Genomic DNA, 20,502 nt, shown 5'->3' with positions numbered 1-20,502 from the left:
CGGCAATAAGGAGACACTGGCATCCTTAGACAATTGAAAAACCGATCACAAATACCTGAAATAAACGAGAAAAATAACGAGAAAATAATACCAAGGCGTAATGATAAGCACAAGAAGCAATACAAGGCGTCAGTTGGTCATAAAATAGTAAAATACGGCAATAAGGAGACACTGGCATCCTTAGACAATTGAAAAACCGATCACAAATACCTGAAATAAACGAGAAAAATAACGAGAAAATAATACCAAGGCGTAATGATAAGCACAAGAAGCAATATGAGGCGTCAGTTGGTCATAAAATAGTAAAATACGGCAATAAGCAGGAGACATCTGGCATCCTCATGGCTAGAGAAGGATTGCGTTGCCTTGGTGGAGTACGCGTGTGGCTGAGCTCCTCACTTCCACCTCCCAAACACCACAAATGAGTAAGTTCCCGGCATCTTTACCCTTCCAGAAATTACCCTAAGAACTCCAAGACACATAAAATACCACCTAGAACTCCATATCCATGAAAGGAAACAATATATGGGCACTTAAAGGAAGGCCTATCTTTTGGGGGGGGATCTCCGGGAAGTCTTCACGTAATGGCGGAACCTTGCGGCCTAGTTAGAAGCCATATTTTATCGCTATTTTTAAGGCTTGTGTGTCGGCTAGTGGGTTTGTGGCTCTGTTTCCCGTGTTTTGGGATCGAGAGGAAGGGAAGGGGGTGGGTGGAGTTAACTGCGTATGGTGGGAAGGAGTAGCTGTGAGGGATGTGATCGATTGATGACGGGGACAGCTGCCGCGGGGAGGAGGAAAGGTGGGACGGCGGCGCGTGGGCTGACGATGTGGACTTCATGGTGACGTTCTGGCCTTGGACTTCATGGGACACTCTGCCCTTAGATTTGGTGGGGACTTTCTGCCCTTGGACTTGGTGGGGGTGGCTTTCTGTCCTTAGACTAGGTGGGGACTCTGCCCTTGGACTTCGTGGGGGTAGCTTTCTGCCCTTTGACTAGGTGGGGACTTGATGGGGACTTTCTTCCCTTTGACTTCATGGTGGTGTCCTGCCCTTGGACTTGATTGGACTTTCTGCCTTTAGATTTGGTGGGGACTTTCTGCCCTTGGACTTGATGGGGACTTTCTGCCCTTAGACTAGGTGGGGGCTTTCTACCCTTGGACATCATGAGGAGGTTCTGCCCTTGCCCCTTAGACTGGTGGGGGAGGTTTAGCCCTTGGACTTGATGGGGACTCTGCCCTTAGATTTGATGGGGACTTTCTGCCCTTGAACTTCATGGGGAGGTTTTTCCCTTGGATTGGTGGGGGAGGTTTTGCCCTTGGACTTGATGGGGACTTTTTTGCCCTTAGATTTTGTGTGGACTCTGCCCTTAGACTTGGTGGGGACTTTCTGCATTTGGGGTGTGTGGGGAGGTTCTGCCCTTGAACTTGTTGAGGTCTGCGGGGGAGGTTCAGCCCTTAGACTTGGTGGGGAGGTTCAGACCCTGGACTTGGTGGTGACCCTTGGACTTTTATCAGCCATGTTTACTATATTAAAGAATCCCTTGAATATTAGTATAGCAAACTTTATTATTTAATTTATTCATGTTTGTTATTATTATTATTATTATTATTATTATATGGATTATTTAGTACTTTATTACTCCCCACCACACCCTGCATATTGGAAGGAGGGGTTGTGGTAAGGTTATTTATTAATTTTAATTTATTAGACAGATGGCCTTGATTTGTATTATGTTATTCATGTGTTTGTCATTTTTCTTCTTATTTATAATTTATTTAGTACTTATATGAACTCCCACCCGGCATTCAGGTTTGTGGTAAAGCTTTTTAAATATGTATGCATTTTATTTTTTCAGAGTCGGAAATGACAGATGACCTTGACGTTGATGCAATGTTAGAAGCTCCATTCAAGAAGGAGGTGAGTACATGTCCGAGGCCTTTCAGTAGGTGTATCCTGTCCCAGGTATGATGTCTCCTACAGTTCTCAAAGCTTAATATCAATACTTGGCCCACGTGGTACCGAAGCTGAAAGATATCCACTCATAGTATCACAACTTGTCACTTAGTAGCTAAATAAAAAAGAAACCATTATAAGTAGCCAAAATGTATAATAACACGTTTTTTAGTTTTTTGCAGACTTTATGGAGATGTTTACAGAAAGTATACTAGTATTGTATGAATGTGGCATGCTAAATTACAAGAAAAGGAAGATAAGGATTCTGAACGGAGTGACTTTAGTGATATGGGAGTACCAGTGTCTGTATGTTGGTATATAATAGATAGACCTTGCAGTCTTGTAGAAGTTTATCTAAAAATACGTTGCTTCAATAGCCGAAGGTAATTGGAAAATAGAATTTAATGTTTAATCTTGTCCTTAAAACACCATATGCTTTGACAAGGCTGCAAGTAGGTGTGTATGCGGATCTGCCGTGTGCCTCGCTGATCTTCTCTCCCCATTCTCTGTTGTTTTAGATAACCTATTCAGTCACTGTCTCCCACCCTCCATGATAAAACGGTCGTGAGCTCGAATACTGTGCTCCCTCCATCGCCAGGTACTGGTAGTACATAAGGTATAACTCTTGTTGATGAACTCAGTGACAGGTCACGTCTCCAGTGTCACAAGTTTTCAGCCATATTCCATCAAAGTATTGTCATGCATTACAAATGCCACCAAAATTACTTTTTGTGGATCTAAGTTGCAGACTTGAGGTTTAATCACATACAGGGCAAGGTTGAAACCTCTACTGATTCAGATTGGAATGTGGTAGTAAACTTAGACAATGTCAACAGTTCATATTCTAGGCTAAAAGAACCAGGGATAGATATATAAAAGAACTTGCAGTTGTATGTTCCTCTAGACTTCCTAAAAAATATATTTTTTCCAAGTGCAGAGGACTTTCATCTGCTTGATCTTATCTCTGGATTGTTTTGCCAGGCTGTGAACAGTTGCAGCTCTGTAAGTCATTTACTATAACTACCTCATTGGTCATGCTGATACTAGTAGTATGTAGTAAGTATGGATTTCAGTGAACCATAAATCATAACATGTAAGTGAGAAATTCATATTATAGTTATTGAATGTTCAGTGCTAGTTCAGCCAGATATAAACTTATAATTGTTTTTAGTTTGTTATCACAAGTGACAGTTTCAAAGTAACAGTATTATGGATTTTTTTACCTGTATATCAATATATTTTAGTATCAATTAGGAATGAGTGTAGTGTCCTATGAATTGCCTTCTTGGATATTTGGGTGTACAGCATTTTGAAAAGTATGTAATAGTAATATGCTGACTTCAAGTAGAAACCTTTTTAAGGAATCTTCTCATATGCTTGCTGTATCATCTTTTTTATCATTGGATTTTTGTCATGATTCACATATTTGGAAATGTTTCCATAAAGATCTCACTAAAATTAGATAGAAGTAAAGCAGTAAGGCTCTGTGGTATTGAAATTTGAAAGCTGATGGAAGAATGTAGTAGTGAACTCTGGCCTCCTTGCACGATGGTACCAAAGTGAAGGAGAGAACAAAATAAAAAGTGGTAATTGGTGAAGCAACAGTGTGTCCCGTGGTGGCCTTGGTACTGACAACTTGGTATCTCCACTCAGATGCTGGCGACGGCAAGCTCACTCCACCGAGGGATCTCGCTCCTTACTCACTCCACTCAACACCATCATCATAAATTGACCACAATATTTAATGTTTATGTGTCATGATGAGGACATTCAGTAAAACAGGTATAAATTTTTTAAAGGAAATGCTAGTTATGTGGTCAGTCTCTTATTTTATAATCCCTTTTATTTATTTATTTATTTATTATTTTCCCCTCTTGTACTGTGACTGGTGCATGTGTTGTATATTGGTGCAATATAACTTCACATTGCGTCAAGGCTCCAGTCTAAAGTTTGCGTTTTGCAGGCGGTCGTGCCTTGGTTGGACCCTACGGCTAGAGAGACATCAGGTACTAGCGGGCTGGAGGCAGCTGCATTATGTTTACTATGTCGGTGCACAGGGCTAGAAGTTGCCCTCTGCAGTGTGAAATTTAGGGGGTGCAGTTCACCTGTATCTACCCTTCTGATTCTAACAGTGACTTTACTCTTTCATTGTTAGCACCAGAAGTGTATCTATGGTGGTCATGTTTCTTGAAGTGAGCATGGTGGGCTACATCAGTATGTTCCCATAAGTATGGCTGTGGTGTGACTGTGGAGAGGAAGTGTTTGTAGTGCAGACCACCAGTGAAACTCCTGGAATCTGCTGTGTCTTTCAAACAATAGCCAAGAGTTTTTCAGCTGGATGGATCTGCTTTATGAGTAGGTCTTTACTGCCAAGCTTATCTTCGAATCCAAGTTATTTTGCTTGGTGGGAGAAGGATGTTAGGTGATAGTGCCTATGTAGATAACTAATGCGTGGCTGTTCTGTTTTCTTTCCCCCACCCTTGCCCTTCTCCCACCACCCTCCTGGCTGGTGCTGCCGTTACACCGTCTCTTGTGCTCCCCCTAGGACGCTACTTCATCCTCAGTGGACGCCAAGCCTAAGGAAAATGGACATACATCTTCCAAAGACAGGTGAGCTAGTGGGTTGTATTTACCTACTTATGAAGTTGTGAGATTGAGATTTCAAGTATTAGAGCAGTGATATAATGGATATATTTGTTTTAAAGTTGACTCCATATAAGGCAATCTGTTAATGTTAGTTTGAAGTTGATGGCAATTAGACCCTATTATATGATTTTGTTACTTTTCCACCTGAAATTTTGTTGTTCAGCAATTTCTAACGCCATGTCTTTTTACACAGGAAAGAAAAGGATAGGGACCGAGAAAGAGACAGGGAGAGGGACAAGGACAAGGAGAAAGACAAAGACAGGGATAGAGATAGAGACAGGAAAGACAGGGATAGGGATAGAGATAGGGATAGGGGTAAGGACAAAGATAAAGATAGGGATAAAGACAGAGACAAGGATAGAAAAAGAAGGTCCCGCAGCAAGTCACGTGACCGTGACCGTAAGAAGAGGAGCAAGTCGAGGGAGCGCAAGAAGAAGTCCCGTTCTCGCTCCAAAGACCGTGACCGCAGGAGGAAGTCTCGCTCCCGATCTCGGGACAGGCGCCGCAAGTCTCGTTCCAAGGAGCGCCGCCGCACCAGGAGCAAAAGTCGTGACCGTCGTCGCAGGAGTCGAAGTCGGGAGCGCCGGAGGAGTCGCAGCAGGGACCATCGCCGCACCAGGACCAGGAGCAAAACTCCTAAACAGTATGTAATTTTTTTGTTTTGTTTTGTTTAAAAAATTGCTTTGGCATTCATCAATTTGTTTTATTAATATCCTGATTGTACTTATGCATTTCTTATACAGATATGAAATTGATAAAGAATAATCTAGGAACAGCATTCTTTGGTAATAAGGAATACTCTTGGAACAGCATTCTTTGGCATCAGAATGGAATATTTCTGTTGATCTCGGTTCAACCTGTGAAGTTTTTTATATATCGAAGTCTTGCTGTAGCCACCAGATTTTATCTGTTATTCATTTGAAGATGTGAGCAGGAAAATTTAACCAGCTCACAAAATGGGAGAGCTTATAAATGAGGAGATTGCTGTATTAGTTATAACTGATTTTCTTTTGCTGAGGTAGGATTTTGGAGTGTCGAATTTACAGTCCCTTGATTTTGTATTTTCAGGGAGTTGTCTGTGGAGGAGAGAGATGCCCGAACAGTTTTCTGCATGCAGCTGTCATCTCGCATACGTTCGCGTGACCTGGAAGATTTCTTCTCAGTGGTTGGGAAGGTTAACGACGTCCGCATCATCACAGACACAAAAACCCGCAGATCAAAAGGAATTGCTTATGTGGAGTTTGTTGATGTTGAGTCTGTGCCACTGGTAGGTAAAAGTGTGTGTGTGTGTGTGTGTGTGTGTGTGTGTGTGTGTGTGTGTGTGTGTGTGTGTGAAAGATTGATTACTATTACCAGCATCATTTTCTTACTCTCATTATTCAAACTTAAGAGATCATGGTCATAATTTTCAGTATATTGATATCAAGGATCTTCTTGCATTCACTGATTTTTGCAACTTGATCTACAGGCACTGGGATTGTCAGGTCAGAAGATTCTTGGTGTGCCCATCGTGTGTCAACCAACCCAAGCTGAGAAAAATCGTGCAGCATCGTCAGCAGCTGCTCAGGACCAAAAGGCTGCATCAGGCCCTATGAGACTGTATGTAGGGTCCCTGCATTTCAACATCACAGAAGACATGCTGAGGGGTATCTTCGAGCCATTTGGAAAGATTGATCACATCCAGTTGATTATGGACTCAGAAACTGGGAGATCTAAAGGTTATGGGTTCATCACAGTAAGTTCTAAGATTTTATTATTCTTTATGTAGTTTTAGTACATTGCAGAACAATGAAAAGATATTTACAAGATATGCCCTCTCTCACTCCATCCTTTGCTTGTGAGAAACAGAATCACTGATGATTATGAACTCCATATAGAAACCTATTTTGACAACCACTTTCTTTTTTCAGTTCCACAATTCAGATGATGCTAAGAAAGCACTTGAACAGCTGAATGGCTTTGAACTGGCTGGGCGTCCCATGAAGGTGAATCATGTCACAGAGCGATCTGAGACACAGCAGGGTTCCTCCCTCCTTGACTCAGATGAAATGGAAAGAGCAGGCATTGACTTAGGTGAGTCTTGGTCTATGATTAGTAAGGCTTCTCTAACTTGATATTTGTAGATAATATCAACTTAACAAAATTTCAAGTAACGGGTTTTCAAAACTGCAGTTTTGGGGGCTTTGTTTTCTGCTTTTTTAATTTGTTATATTTTATTTGTTATATTTTATTGTAGACTTAAATAGGTGAGGGCACCTCATAGTAATTGCCTGCTCTCCATCATGACAGACAACTGGCAGGAATTGTCAGGTAGATATAACAGGCATAATAGTAAGTATCAAACATCCTTGTTGCCAGTTGATTGGTGGTAGTAGCAGTTTTTGATACAAACCCATAACTAGAAAGAATTAAGAAATGATGTGTCCATGACTTTCTTTTCAGGTGCTACTGGCAGATTACAGTTGATGGCCAAATTAGCTGAAGGGACTGGTCTTCAGCTTCCTGCTGCAGCAGCAAATGCTTTGCACATGCCTGCACAGCCCCAGCAGCAGCCTGCACCACCCATTGCTACACAGTGTTTCCTTCTCTCAAACATGTTTGATCCCTCCACGTTAGTATTCATCTTCAGAGAGCATTGTAGTTGTCTGTAATAATTTGTGGCTGTAAAAAGTAAGTTATTATTATTGCCATTGTCCTTTATTTTCTGTAGACAAAGGAGGAAATAAACACAGTACTCTAAAAAGAAAAGAAAAATAGTAACAGGGAAGTGGAGAAGTGCACTTACAAGTCAGACGAAAGATTACGCAATGAAATGGGATCTCTTGTCTAAAGCCCCACAAATCATTACACAGTTATTTACTAGTTCTTCAAGATTTATGATAAATTATGGTTTCACACTAAAAAGTGAATGCTTTCCTGATTCATCCACTCCATTTGTTCTACAACATCCTTCATCCCATCCCATCAGTCTTCAGCACAGTTACTTCCCTCAAAAGGCGAACTCAACCCTTTGGCATTTGTTGTCACGGCAGGGGTCTTCTATTTGGTGTTTTCTTGTACTGTGTCTTGCATGACATTTTATTTTCCACCCATGTCTCCAAGAAACCCAGAGGATAATGAATGATACAATTTTTTATTCATATGTTTAATACAATTTTATTTATTACAGGGAAACAAATCTCAATTGGGCAGATGAGATTCGGGATGACGTGCTTGAAGAATGCAACAAGCACGGTGGTGTCCTACACATCTTTGTAGACCGACAGTCAGCCCAAGGAAATGTTTATGTCAAGTGCCCTACTATAGCCACTGCTGCTGCCTCTGTCAATGCCCTTCATGGGAGATGGTTTGCAGGTTAGTGTTAGATGATATCAGTTTAATTTTGGTGTCGTTAGAAAAATTGGCACAAATAATTTCCATTCTGTGGTGCTCAACTGGAATGGTTATTGTAAAGTTCAGCTAAATTTTCATGTTTCAAGATCTTAATAGTAATGTGAAGGAAATCTTTGGCCTATAAAACTTGCCTTCCTTGAGGTTTGGCAGTTATTATTGTCTTTATTCCACTGTACCGTATAAAACAGTAGACTACCTATCTAAGTTGACTATCATTGCATGGGAAGATGGGCCTTCATGTTTTTTCTCCCCTTGTTACAGGAAAAATGATCACAGCTGCATATGTGCCCGTGATGAGCTACCATTCCCTCTTCCCTGAGGCCATGACTGCGACTCAGCTGGTGTTCCCTCGATGAAGAGCCTTGCACCGTTTGTCTGTTACTCCAAATAATCACTTGGTTTGCAGGTGACAATTGTAGTGGAGGCTGCAAGCAATTCATGTGATACTTTTTTTTTATGGATAACTTTTTCTATTTTTTGCAAGTGACCAAAGTTTCTACAAACTACCTTGCAGGTCATTTTGATGAGTTAGATTTTGTAATGCCCCAAAATTGTTTGGAGTGTTAAATTTAAACACGAGGAATAGCTTTAGTGGGAGTAATGATTGATGGGAGCTCCTGAAGGAATTTTTGCCTGCAACATTGTTTGGTGTATAACTACCTCCAGATAAAATTTTCATGATTACTGATGTATGGTATTTTGGGGTGACTTCCTAATTTTCTCTTGTTATGTCCAAAGACTTGGGTCCCTAGGCACACATTCTCTTAAGTGAAAGATTTGTTTATGAAGATGTAGGTCCTCTGAACCTTTCTTGTAAGTGAAACACTCGACAAAGACCAGGAAGTGAGTCAAAGAAGTAGTGGTTAGTCAACATAATGCTATTTTTGCAAGTAATTATATATTGAGTTGTGTGAGGATACCACATGCACAGTGTGAATACTGGTCTGGAGTGTAAATATGTACAGCAGGTATGATATTCGATCCATGCACTTCCAAGTCATAATAATGTGTTTATATTAATAAATATTCTTGACCTAAGTCTTTGTTTCCATGAATACTTCAACACCAATGCAACATTTCATTGGTGTCACATTTGTCTTGATAGATTTCTTATTCCCTTTATCCTAATTCTCTGTTTTAAGTGTGTCAGGGTTACAGACTGTGCAACATTATAATTTCCCACTTCTGATTCTACATGGTGGACTGTTATAACTAAGGCTGGTATTACAAGACACTTTCGCTTCTCACATCAGCTATTTACAAAGGTCAAAGGGGGGATCAATCAGGTTCTAATAAGTTTTTTTTAGGTTCAAGGTACAGAAGAAGGGTCAAACTACCACCAGGGTCATAAAACTACCTCTGGAAATGCTCTCAACTTCTACGAAAGCCTTGTCAAATATGTGTTTTTGGGTGACGAGATGTCTTTTAATACTACCCTAATATTCACATTAGCAGCAATCCATCAAACACTTATCTTCACCCTTCCCCAGCCCAAATATTTGATTACATACACATTCAAAAGCCCAGTCCTTAAATTTCATCACATTTATAAACCAATCTTTCCACAACTGTTACTCTCATGCATCATCATCATTACCCCTTTTTTGATGGTCTAAAACGGTAAGGAAGAAAAATGGAGTGCAGGTGTCTTAGTCTAAAGGTTCAACATCCATTACTCCTTGTGATAAAGTTCTGCATGCCATTTTGTTGCTAGGATGCTGCAAGCTAGTGTTTGGTGTCGATTGTTTTGCCAGCTTTGGTCGCTTAGGCTGGGTTCCCACTATTCTTTTTTCACATTTCCGTCGACCATCAATGAATGCATCAATGGAACCCAGGCCCCGTCCAGAGATAAATTTTTGGGTCCGGGGTATGGACGGTGATGCCAGTCCACTGATGTTGAATACTGTACATATGAAAAAATGAAGTGGAAGTACTTAAATACAAAATGATATACAAGATGTTGTGGTCAATGCGGTCATTTTGACGTCATTAATGTCAACGTAAACTTGAAAACGGAATAGTGGGAACTCGGCCTAAGACTACCCCTGGAAATGCCCTTAAAAAAGCCTTGTTAAATATGTGTGCTTGGGCCCTAAAAGGTTAGACTAGTTAGTAATTACTCTTTATGCAAAAGCCAAAGCAATGACTAATCGAGTCCCCTTTTATTTATTATAGGCCCATAAAGGAGGGTGGACAGTTGACAGATGTGATATGGGTATTGCAGCGACGGGAGCAGAATATGGAGGATAGAGGTGGAGAGAGAGAGAGGGAAGATGAAACAGTATACGTAGTAAAGTGAAAGAAAAGTAGTTATAATAGGGAAAGGATACTGGTCATTATTCTGAGATGTGCTATGTTAAATGAATGCGCCATGGTGGTTGAGAGCAGAAGGAGTGAATGGATGCCGGGAGAGGATGAACTCGAGCTAGTAGAACGTAGTAAAGAAAGAATTAAATAGGGAAGTATATATATTACAGAGATAGAATGGAAATGAATGTGGTGGACCTATACGAACCTATACACGGTGATACAGGTCAAAAGAAAGAAGAAAAAGAGTGGACATGGATGCTGTGAGACTTATATAATTTCCGGAGGAGTTATGATAGTGCGAGATACAAACAAAATATATATAGCTTTGTATTCTGGAATGGAGCTGTTTTACACATCATTTAATAAGGAGAGAATGGATGCTGGGGATCGAGTGGAGAGATGAGTTGACAGATCATGGATGCTTTGTGACTTTCTGGAGGAGATATGATGTAATACGAGATGCAGACAACATATATATAGCCTTGTGTTCTGGAATGGAGCTGTTTTCCACATCATTTTTATAAGGAAACAATGGATGCTGGGTCTGAGAGAAGAGGTCGAGATGAGTGGAGTGCGGATCATGGATGCTGAAGGAGTCTGTGCATGCATGGAGATATGATGTATAGCTGTTAAAAAATGCAGATAATACATATATAACCTTTTATCTCATATTGGAGCTATATCTCCCACCATTTCCTCATTTATTCTCGATCCCTACGCATTTATTAGCTATTCTGTTTCAGTGTTTGGCTGTGAACTTGCATCGTTACCAGATTGTCGTACTCATTCTCTTATGTTTTCCAATTTCCGATCTAAAAACTGTTTCCTCCACCCCCAAAACTGGTTTCATATAAAATTATCGACAAAATGGTTAATTTTTTGTTGTTTCCTGATAATTGTTATGGGTCAGAAACCGGTAAATACGATGTTCTGAGTACGATAATCTGTCTGAAAGAAGGAAGGACAGACAGACGGAGAGGGAACAAGGAAGGGGAGGGACGTGCCTAGGGTGTGCGTAGGGTGTGTTAAGGGTGTGTAGGGTGTCTGCTGTCCAACATGGCATATGATAACAGGACTTTACACTTCCTGGATTTGCCGGACATAGTGACAGAGAAAATCCTGGGTTTCCTCACCTATGAAGAGCTGGCGCACCTACGGATTGTGAGTTACGATGTTGTATATTGTGATGTGTTGGGTATTGTATTTGTGTTGTGTTGGGTATTGTATTTGTGTTGTTTTGGGTATTGGATTTATGTTGTGTTGTGTTGGGTATTGTCTGATGTGTTGGGTATTGTATTTGTGTTGCGTTGGGTATTTTATGTGTTGGGTATTGTATCTGTGTTGTGTTACTTAGTTGTGTCTAGAGGTCTTGTGCCTCACATCCGTGGTGGTCCACCGCTGATTTGGAAATTGCTGGCGTCTTGCTTCTTCAGCCGCACTTGGTCTGGTATGGAATTTGAGGCTGCTCTGCAGACTGCTGTGTAGCCTGGCACTGGTGGTTCATCGGGCAGTGCCCTAAGGAACCTGTCCAGTGCAGCTTTGAACCTGTCCACTGAGCAGCCTGTAATTTCCCGTACCTCTTTTGGTAGTGCGTTGAAGATTTTTGGACCGTCGTGGGCTAGGCTGGCCGCCAGCTGTGTTCTAATTTTCCCCAGCGCTCTTGTCGGCAGGGTGTATCTTGAACACATTCGTCCAGCTTTTCCGGAGATGTAGGCTGTCAGCATTCCCGGTGTGGGGTCAGGGACAGTACCCTCCAGGATTTTCCATGGTATAGTATTTGTGTTGTGTTGGGTATTGTATAATGTGTTGGGTATTGCATTTGTTTTGTGTTGGGTATTTGTGTTGTATTGTGTGTGGTGTTATCATTATTATCATCATTAATCTTTTATCACTTTTCGCTATCTTCTTCATGTTATCTTTACTATCAACATCCCGAGCAACATCATCTCCATCTCCCTAAACACCATTGTCACTTTTTTTTATTATAATAACCTCACCATAACACCTTCACTATCTTTGTCGTTGTGTTGTGTGTGGTGTTAGTGTTATCATTGTCATTATTTAGGTTTCTCACACTATCACTGTTTTCATTATCTTCATCACATCCTCCTTGCTATCAACATCCCTTCCCCAGCAACGTCATCACTCAGTCTTCTATCACCATCTCCCTAAACACCTTTGTTCGTCACTTTTTGCTATATTAACCTCGCCATCTTCACCATTACACCACCTTCACTATCTTCATAATCTCACCATTAACACCATAACACCTTCACTATCTTTATAATCTCACTATCTTCACCATAACACCTTTATTAACTATCTTCATAACCTCACCGTATTCACTGCAACACTTTCACGATCTTCATCCTCACCAGGTGTATGGGCAGTTTGTTGCAGTGTGCGACAGTGTGTCATAAGCTTTCCAAACTATGCCATTCCCTTCCTTTTCAGCTTTACGTTATTTTTGTATCATACAAGTCACTATTTACTACTACTACTACCACTATCACTTACTACTACTATTTTTTTTTACAGTAAAGGAGGCAGCTCTAGGCAAAAAAATAATTAAGAGAAAAAAAAGTCTGCTAATTGCTTCCCCTATAAACTACTATTACTTCACTATTCTTATTCCTGTTTACACTATTACTAGTCACTATTCCTTCTTATCTGGATTTCTTACCTGGATGGGGGCACGCCCCATCCAAAAACTGTGCGGTCTCCAACCAAACCGCAGCTGTTGGTTTTCATGAAGAGAGTCAGATGGTGAGCTAATATGACATCGCGAGATGGCACGGACAACTACTATTTTCAAGACAGTCAACAACAGCAATCCATACAAAACACCCAAAAGAACAACCAAACCACTCGAATAAATTAATCATACTCATATAAGATTAGACCAGCTGGTGTTTGAAGGAATCCATTGAGATGACAGAAACAACAGAATCCGGCAAGCTATTCCAAATGTTAGTTACGGTACTCCCAATGAGAAGAAGCAATCTCTCACCTCAGTGTTACAGCCAGTTACATAAAGCTTATTGGAGTGACCTCTAGTGTCCCTATTGGGATTTCGGTTAAGATTCATTTTAGCAACTTGCGAGTATTTCATTACCTACCTTATGAAATATCACTAGCTATTCATATATATTTTCTACAAATGTTCAACAATCATGGAAACACTTTCAAAATTCAATTCAAGGACTATTTTTTTATTGTTGAAAATTTGGGATAATATTCACAAAAGCGTAGCCTCCTCTGGCGGCGGGCAGTCCAGCCGGTGTTGCGAAAAATACCTCCTCACAGAAATAAGTCGCATATGTGGGGGGGGTCCAGAGGGGGGGCTGTGTCCCCCCCCCTGGTTTGAAGGGGGACTTCTAATATTATTACATAAAAGCTGTCATTGCAGTTGGAAATAAACTAAATTCAAGTCAACCTCATTATATATTTTTCAACTAACAAAGTTTTATTCTTACAAGTCAAAAGTATTTAGGTGCTACCAACATTTTGTATTTGATATTTATGTGAATCCCCTACACATTCTTTCTACATAGCCTAAATGTATTCTCTTTTCAGGTTTGTCGAAGATTCAATCAAATTAACCAGATGCTCTTGAACAAAGGCTTTCGTCAAGTTGAGAGATACCAAGCCAGATGCCTGAGAGAGGTTAGTGATTGCCATTTCGCTTATCCATGGCTCCTTATTGCCCTAATTCTGAAATGTACAAATGAAAAAAGCATATTTTGTATCATTATTTCAGTGTGTAAATATGATGGAAACCTAACAATAGTTGTGAGGGTTTGAGGGACACTAAAACCAGGTAGCTAAGTAGCTGAGGTCTTTATGGAAAGTTAGAAGAAGGCAACTACCTCACAGTGGAATTGGTGCACGGCTTGTTGTCTTGCTGCGTGCAATGGATGAAAACACCCAGGAGGCAGGACACAAGCATAAAAATCACTGTGTTTTCTTCCATTGTGACATTCTCATTCTCACTGCTGTAGAAAAATGTCTCTCCATTTTAAATATGATATTCTTGAGTATGTTGACAGCCAAATGTGCTGTTTCATCTTACTGACACCTGGTACCCACTTACTGCTGGGTGGACAAGGGGCATCAATTAAAGGAGACTGCCCATCTGTCTTCACTCTGCCTGGAAATCAAACCTGGAACCTCTCAGTTATGAAACCACTGTGCTACAGATCTCCAGGTTTAAAATAGGCTTACAATAATATGTGTGTGTGTGTGTGTGTGCTTGATTGTTTGTTCAGAAGTTAGGCTTAAAATAATGAACCAGAATGGCTGATAAAAGAATATAATCCTCTTAAGTATTGATACATGTCTTTCCGTACTTTCAGGTGAAGAGTCAGTTACCTCGGCGGGAATCTGAGCGCAGAAATCACCCTCTCTTCCGCCACTGTGACATTCTCACTGCTATAGAAACACGCCTCTCCCTTCTAAATATGACTTTTATTAAGTATGTTGACAGCCAAATGTGCTGCTTCATTCCAGGGAAGGTCAGTATTGAGGGGAAAAAGGTAGTTTGAAAAAAATATCTTTGTTTTGCATATTCTCTTAGGAATTTTTTTATCAGTGATAACTGCATGATAGGTCCCATATATAATTATTTTTATTGCAATGAAAAATTTCACTAATTGTCTGTAACTCATGGTGAATAGACAGAGAGGTGGAGAATGTTGGTAAAGGCCTTTCTCCTGGTTTATTAATGGCTGAAGATTGGCACTGAGCTTTACTAGATACTTTGTCTGTGTGTGTGTCATATGATTGTTCAATTTTCACAATGTTTTTATTTTGTGCACAGGTAATCGATGAAATCTACAGAGTTTTACGGTTTATTCAGTCCAACAAAACGCTGCCCCGGGCGCATGAAATTCTCACGGAACTCCGAGACATATCCAGCATGGCCATGGAACATTTTGAAGAAAAAATAATTCGTTCTTTAAAGCCTCCACTTATCACTCCATCTCTCCCACGTTTCTCAATCTCAGGAACATTTCTCTCTCATTCATGTAAGTTTATTGAAATGTTATTTTCCTTTGCAATAAGTGATACATAAATCCAGGCCAAAGTTCCCTATGTTGTTCTATATGTTCTCTTTATTTCATTGCAGCATCGCCAGGGACCAGTGCAGCCAGTCAGTCCTTCAACAAGTCTCATTCCTTGCCAGCATCATCAGAAGATTATTCTCATTTAGCTGCCTCTAACAAGCACTACAAGAATTATATTAGTGTTTTGAAAAAGGAGATTTTTGACATGAAGTCAAAGGTTAATGAAATGAGACGAAAATTGAGTGAACAAGAAAAGGTTGACCTGGAGCAGAATCGCATCATATCTGAGCAATCCATTAAGTTAACGAGCCATGAAGGAAAACTTGCCGAGATGAACCGAAAGCTGATGGAATATGACCAGCGATTCAATGAAATACTGGGAATAAGGGATAAACAGCCTGGGAGCTCTAATAGTACAAGTGGAAGCTGGGGAAGAGACGAGTCTACTTCCAAACAGTTTTATGTTTCTCATGGGCTTCCAACGTCAGCCATGAGCCCGGCAGTCTTTGTTCCAACCAATATTGTAAGTCTGTCTGCTGTCTTAGTTTTGCATGATGAAATGGTTTATTTTCCAACCAGAATGGATGTTCTTGTTTCATTTATGGTTGTGCTTATTAAACATACTTTTTTTTATGTTTACATTCATTATGATAAACATATTTAAATTATTTTGTAGATGTCTAATTAGTTACTAAGAGGAAATTCATTAGACAAGAACTGTTTTACCATACTAATCATGCAGTCAGGTCAGGAATCCTGTAGAAATTCTTATGGTATCTTTGTAAAGTGTTTTTAGAGCCTGAAACTGATTACCCTTTTCTTTCCCATAGAAGTAATGTCTCAACTTTTGTGGATTCTGGATTTGTGCACTTGCTTTACAGAACCATTTCAGCGTGAAGCTTGGTACACTGCTGTATGTATATTTATTTGTTTATTTATTTATACATATGTATTTTTTTACAGATACAACCAAACTTAGTCAACTTGGCAGCAGCTCCCATGTCAACTCCTGCGTACCTCCCGTCACCCCCTCTGACAGGATTCTCTAGTGGCCTAGCCTTAAATGCCTCCCCTGGACAAGAGTCTTCTCTCATGTTGAGTCATAATATTAATCCACCGGCTGGATTTAATGCAGGACATTCCAAACAAGGATCATTTCCCAGCTGCTCCACACCTCTCCAGGAGACCACCTCTCCAGGGGATGACAACTCTGTGCCTGGCTCAGCCACAAGCAGTGATGGAGAAGCCACCAAGAAGATGCATGGAAAGAAACTAAGGAAAAGAAAGCTCCTAGAGGAAGCTGGAAATAATGATTCTCAAGCTAAACAGGCAAAACTTTGAGTTTAGTAGCTTCATAGATTTTTTTTATAGTGGGCTGACCTACGCAATTGTACATAATTTCTTGTTTCATATTTAAACAGAAATTGCATTTAGAAGTAATATGTTTATATGCAATTTTCAGACGAACAGATAATGCATGCATTATTTTGGAGAGAAGTTTGTGAAATGGAGACATTTCCCGCTACTCATGCCCTCCAAGGCATATGTAGTTAAGGTAAGCTTTTGCTGAACGTTGACTCTGTAGCTTTGTACCCTGTGCTGCAGCATCTATCTCAGCAGTCAACCTAACCATGATGGGCAGTTTTGAGACCAGAAGTTCATTCCTGTTCCTCTTCTGGCTCACCTTATCTCACCCTTAGATTTTTTTCTTGCAGTAGCATTACCAAATAATTTCATTGGCATAAATGAATCCAAAGTTGTTGCTTCCAATATTTTGGTGAAACTCAATCATCATATGAAAAAATCCTTAAAATAGAAATCATGAGAAAGACACAACCTTGGAAAATTTTCTATATTTTTTCTCTCTTGGGTACTTGTGTCTTTGACACCTTTGGAGAAGTGGCTAAAAATCATTCATGTTATGTGTTTTTTTGTATAAATGAAGACTTATAATGTTACATTATCTTTCCACTCTATTGCTCCCGTGAAGGAAAGTTAATTTTATGCACAACTTTGTTTTGTTTGCAGTTTTCTACTATAATAATGCTGTAGGTCATATATATATATATATATATATATATATATATATATATATATATATATATATATATATATATATATATATATATATATATATATATATATATATATATATATATATATATATATATATATATCATAGGTGGGCAAGTGGTACTTTTAAAATGCTAGTGGTAGTGATAGCGGTGTTGGTTGGCTATGGTATTGGCAGGAGTAATAGTGTTATGACATTTGGGAAAACGAGCAGTAGAGGTATTTCCTAGTGGTACTTTTTTAACAATTATTTGAGTCATCCCTTAAAATGTGTGAAGTTTCGGTGGATGTAAAAATGACAAGTAATAATGTGATGGAAAAATCTAGTCCCTCAATCTTAGTAATGCAGCCTAAACACACACCCAAATTTAGATATGGACACAGGACGCTATGAGCATAGCTCATAGATACACACACACACACACACACACTCTTTTATGCAAATAACATGTGCAGCAGAGCCGTAATTTCTGGGGGGGTATGGGGGCTATAGCCATGCCCCTTTTGCAATGTCCCTAAAAGTGCTTATTTTTCAAAACATTTCCCCCACCTGCACATGCTCGCATTGTTTGCCACCCTACCACACACATACTCATAAACCTATGATGCCCTCTAGCCCCCCCCCCAAAATCTGCCAAAATTACAGGCCTGGCAAACTAGTTCCAACCTCCAGGTCAGAGCTTTGGAAGTAGGTCTGGGCAGGAACCATTAATTTTGGTACCAAGGGTTCTGTTATCATTGATACTGGTAAGGGTATTGGCAGATGCCAAAACCTGGGGTTCGTAGTATAGTGAGTCCTCACTGGCTCAGCACCAGTAACTGGGGATGCAGGGCACCACAGTGTTTGCTACTTTAGAGCTGCTTATAAAGACCCTCGTGGTATTGGTACTGACACAGAGAGGAGAGAAGCCCAGGTCAATGAGTCTACCAAGCTGGTGACCCCTTGCTCTCAGTCCACTGTTAGCCATTAGGCTGTGTATACATACCCCTTTTAGTCACACCATGGGTATGATTTTGCCTGGGAAATCCAATATATGTGAAATTGAGAGTCGAGTGTAATAATAATTATAAAAATAATTATTTGGTAATAAAAATGACTAATAAATGAAAAATAAAAATTATAAATAATGTAAAAGATAATAATAAATAATGAATATAATCATTAATAAATAAGATATAAGGTAGAGCAGCTGGCAGGTCAGCATCATGGCAGCACTAGCCTTGCGGTACGAAGATACTCATCCCTCAACCTGGTGACTCAGACTGTCCCAGCAGCCGAGCCCTGCTCTCGATTCTTTGACACTTGCATGGCACTTAGCAGTATTGATACTGAGACATTTGGTGCTGGCACCAGTACTGTTAAACAAGTACCAGCAATACTGGTAAGAGTATCTGCACAACTCTATTGGGAAAACACTTCAAATTGCACACAATCCCACATGAAACCATCACACATATACATACAGGTACATGACTTCCCCTTCTCTTGGATATGTACATTTGGTAACTGGAAACAAACAGAAATACTCAAATTACATAGACGTACACAAAGGGATATGTATAATAGTTGACAGCTGCAAGTCCCGACAATTGCTGGAAAGGTGGCAACAAATTGTACTTACATAAAAAGGCATGCACAAACCTACACAATAATCTAATTTGCGAGCCTTTGGAAAGCAAAACTTATTCTTTCTTGCTCGCAGAAGTAGTTGAAATGCCTAAGTTGTGTTCTGCACTGTGTTGATCATAGGTGACATCCATCAGATTTCATTGTCCCTGCAGGACAGCTATCTAAAACTTGTACATTTCCACCGAAATGTACTGGTTATCACTGCCGCTAAGGCTTAGTAAGTACAGATGGTACCGCTAGTGTTACTGACCCTGTAAAGTACCTCTGGTACTGATAGTGGCACTAACAACATGCTGCCGGTAGTACTGCCAGTACTATAGTCCGTTTCATTCTGTCTGTCCACCAATAAAGCGGGAATTTTGATGGATGTGGCACCTGCGCATTTCTAGTTTGTGAATACGTGAAAATCAACTGTTGTGATAAACATTCAAGCTTATCTTCCAATAATAGCACAAGAAAAGACAAACTTGTATCAAATAACATAAGTCACATCATGTTCGAACGATCCATGGCTTTTCAAATTCATTGATTGGTGGCTCATTTCAGTTGTATATTAAAAGACATCTGGCTTTGCAAGCGCATGTAAATGATATCTTAATAATTTGCTGCATGTAAATAATGATTATTAATCAAAATAACATGAATAGTAAATAATAACGGTTGAATGCGATGCTAGGCTATTTAGAATATTAGGCTACCCATGCTGTTTATATGCAGCACATAAAAATTCCTTATGCATAGACACTTCCAGAGTCGGATGTCACTTTATGTACCTGAATGAGATGAAATATGGGTATCTGAAAGGTTATGAATCGTTTGACTATGATCAGACTATACTATTTGATATACATATTGTTATTTCGTGTGCTTATATGGTAGATTATCGATGCAAATATATCTGAAAATATAAAGTTGATCTTCACACAATCACGAACTAACAATGCGCAGGTGCCACATCTACATTCGTGAGTGGACAGATGGAATTAAATGGACTATAGTACTGCTGGTGGCACCGCCCACCTTTGATGTATATGTACCTGCTATTTACCAGGGTTGGTTATATAGCAGAATGTTGAATAAGAAACCTCTTTTTCTCATGGGAATACATGTACATGCTATACAAGGAAGGTTATGTTTCAGACCACCATGACACAAGGAAAATAAAAAGGACAAAAATACATGTATATATGTTTATTTTAGATCTTTTATTTATTTAAGAGAAGGAATGCTTTTAATGCTTATTATTTGCAACACAATTATAATGAGAAAAGGATATAGTACCTACACCTGTACTGCCGGGTGGTGGGTTGCTCAGCTGATGAGAGGTGATGAGATGAACCAACCCCATTTATCGTTGCTATTCATTAAGGACAACACGTTAAACTAGTTAATATTACAAGACCTGTAATACATGAGAAAGGTTTCCTGAGCTA

The 20,502-nt window shown here is 39.8% G+C and overlaps 2 protein-coding genes across 7 annotated transcripts; both read left to right on the top strand.

Annotated features, from left to right (window-relative positions):
- The first annotated feature begins 320 nt into the window (after nucleotides 1-320).
- LOC126998651 (RNA-binding protein 39-like) lies at nucleotides 321-9,028 on the top strand. 6 transcript variants are annotated; one of them, XM_050860604.1, is made up of 13 exons: nucleotides 321-425; nucleotides 1,854-1,915; nucleotides 2,470-2,549; nucleotides 3,605-3,957; nucleotides 4,497-4,561; nucleotides 4,791-5,240; nucleotides 5,666-5,864; nucleotides 6,066-6,332; nucleotides 6,508-6,670; nucleotides 6,887-6,928; nucleotides 7,040-7,208; nucleotides 7,767-7,951; nucleotides 8,252-9,028. In XM_050860604.1, exons 4-13 carry the CDS (start codon nucleotides 3,709-3,711, stop codon nucleotides 8,344-8,346), a joined length of 1,884 nt encoding a protein of 627 aa, XP_050716561.1. In that variant the 5' UTR covers nucleotides 321-425; nucleotides 1,854-1,915; nucleotides 2,470-2,549; nucleotides 3,605-3,708; the 3' UTR covers nucleotides 8,347-9,028. The 6 variants fall into 6 exon arrangements, with proteins under 6 accessions (XP_050716561.1, XP_050716563.1, XP_050716566.1 ...); XM_050860606.1 differs by having other exon boundaries at nucleotides 2,470-2,567; XM_050860609.1 differs by lacking the exon at nucleotides 6,887-6,928.
- Nucleotides 9,029-11,250: 2,222 nt separating this feature from the next.
- Nucleotides 11,251-20,247, top strand: LOC126998649 (F-box only protein 28-like). The gene is made up of 6 exons (XM_050860600.1): nucleotides 11,251-11,461; nucleotides 13,877-13,966; nucleotides 14,656-14,814; nucleotides 15,120-15,327; nucleotides 15,429-15,889; nucleotides 16,330-20,247. The coding sequence occupies exons 1-6, from the start codon at nucleotides 11,357-11,359 to the stop codon at nucleotides 16,705-16,707; spliced, it is 1,401 nt and encodes a 466-aa protein (XP_050716557.1). The 5' UTR covers nucleotides 11,251-11,356; the 3' UTR covers nucleotides 16,708-20,247.
- Nucleotides 20,248-20,502: the final 255 nt, after the last annotated feature.

This window comes from Eriocheir sinensis, chromosome 14, assembly GCF_024679095.1.
Source record: "Eriocheir sinensis breed Jianghai 21 chromosome 14, ASM2467909v1, whole genome shotgun sequence".
Lineage (NCBI taxonomy): Eukaryota > Metazoa > Arthropoda > Malacostraca > Decapoda > Varunidae > Eriocheir > Eriocheir sinensis.
The sequence above is the reverse complement of the archived record's forward strand: the minus strand, read 5'-3'. Positions and strand labels throughout refer to the sequence as shown.

Bases quoted from the DNA above. Each gene is read 5' to 3' on its own strand.
- LOC126998649 (XM_050860600.1), top strand. From the start codon at position 11,357: ATGGCATATGATAACAGGACTTTACACTTCCTGGATTTGCCGGACATA. The intron at 11,462-13,876 runs GTGAGTTACGAT...TTCTCTTTTCAG, and splicing joins AGCTGGCGCACCTACGGATT to GTTTGTCGAAGATTCAATCA. The intron at 14,815-15,119 runs GTCAGTATTGAG...TTTTGTGCACAG, and splicing joins GCTGCTTCATTCCAGGGAAG to GTAATCGATGAAATCTACAG.
- LOC126998651 (XM_050860604.1), top strand. From the start codon at position 3,709: ATGATGAGGACATTCAGTAAAACAGGTATAAATTTTTTAAAGGAAATG. The intron at 3,958-4,496 runs GTACTAGCGGGC...TGCTCCCCCTAG, and splicing joins TACGGCTAGAGAGACATCAG to GACGCTACTTCATCCTCAGT. The intron at 6,929-7,039 runs GTAAGTATCAAA...CTTTCTTTTCAG, and splicing joins TAGATATAACAGGCATAATA to GTGCTACTGGCAGATTACAG.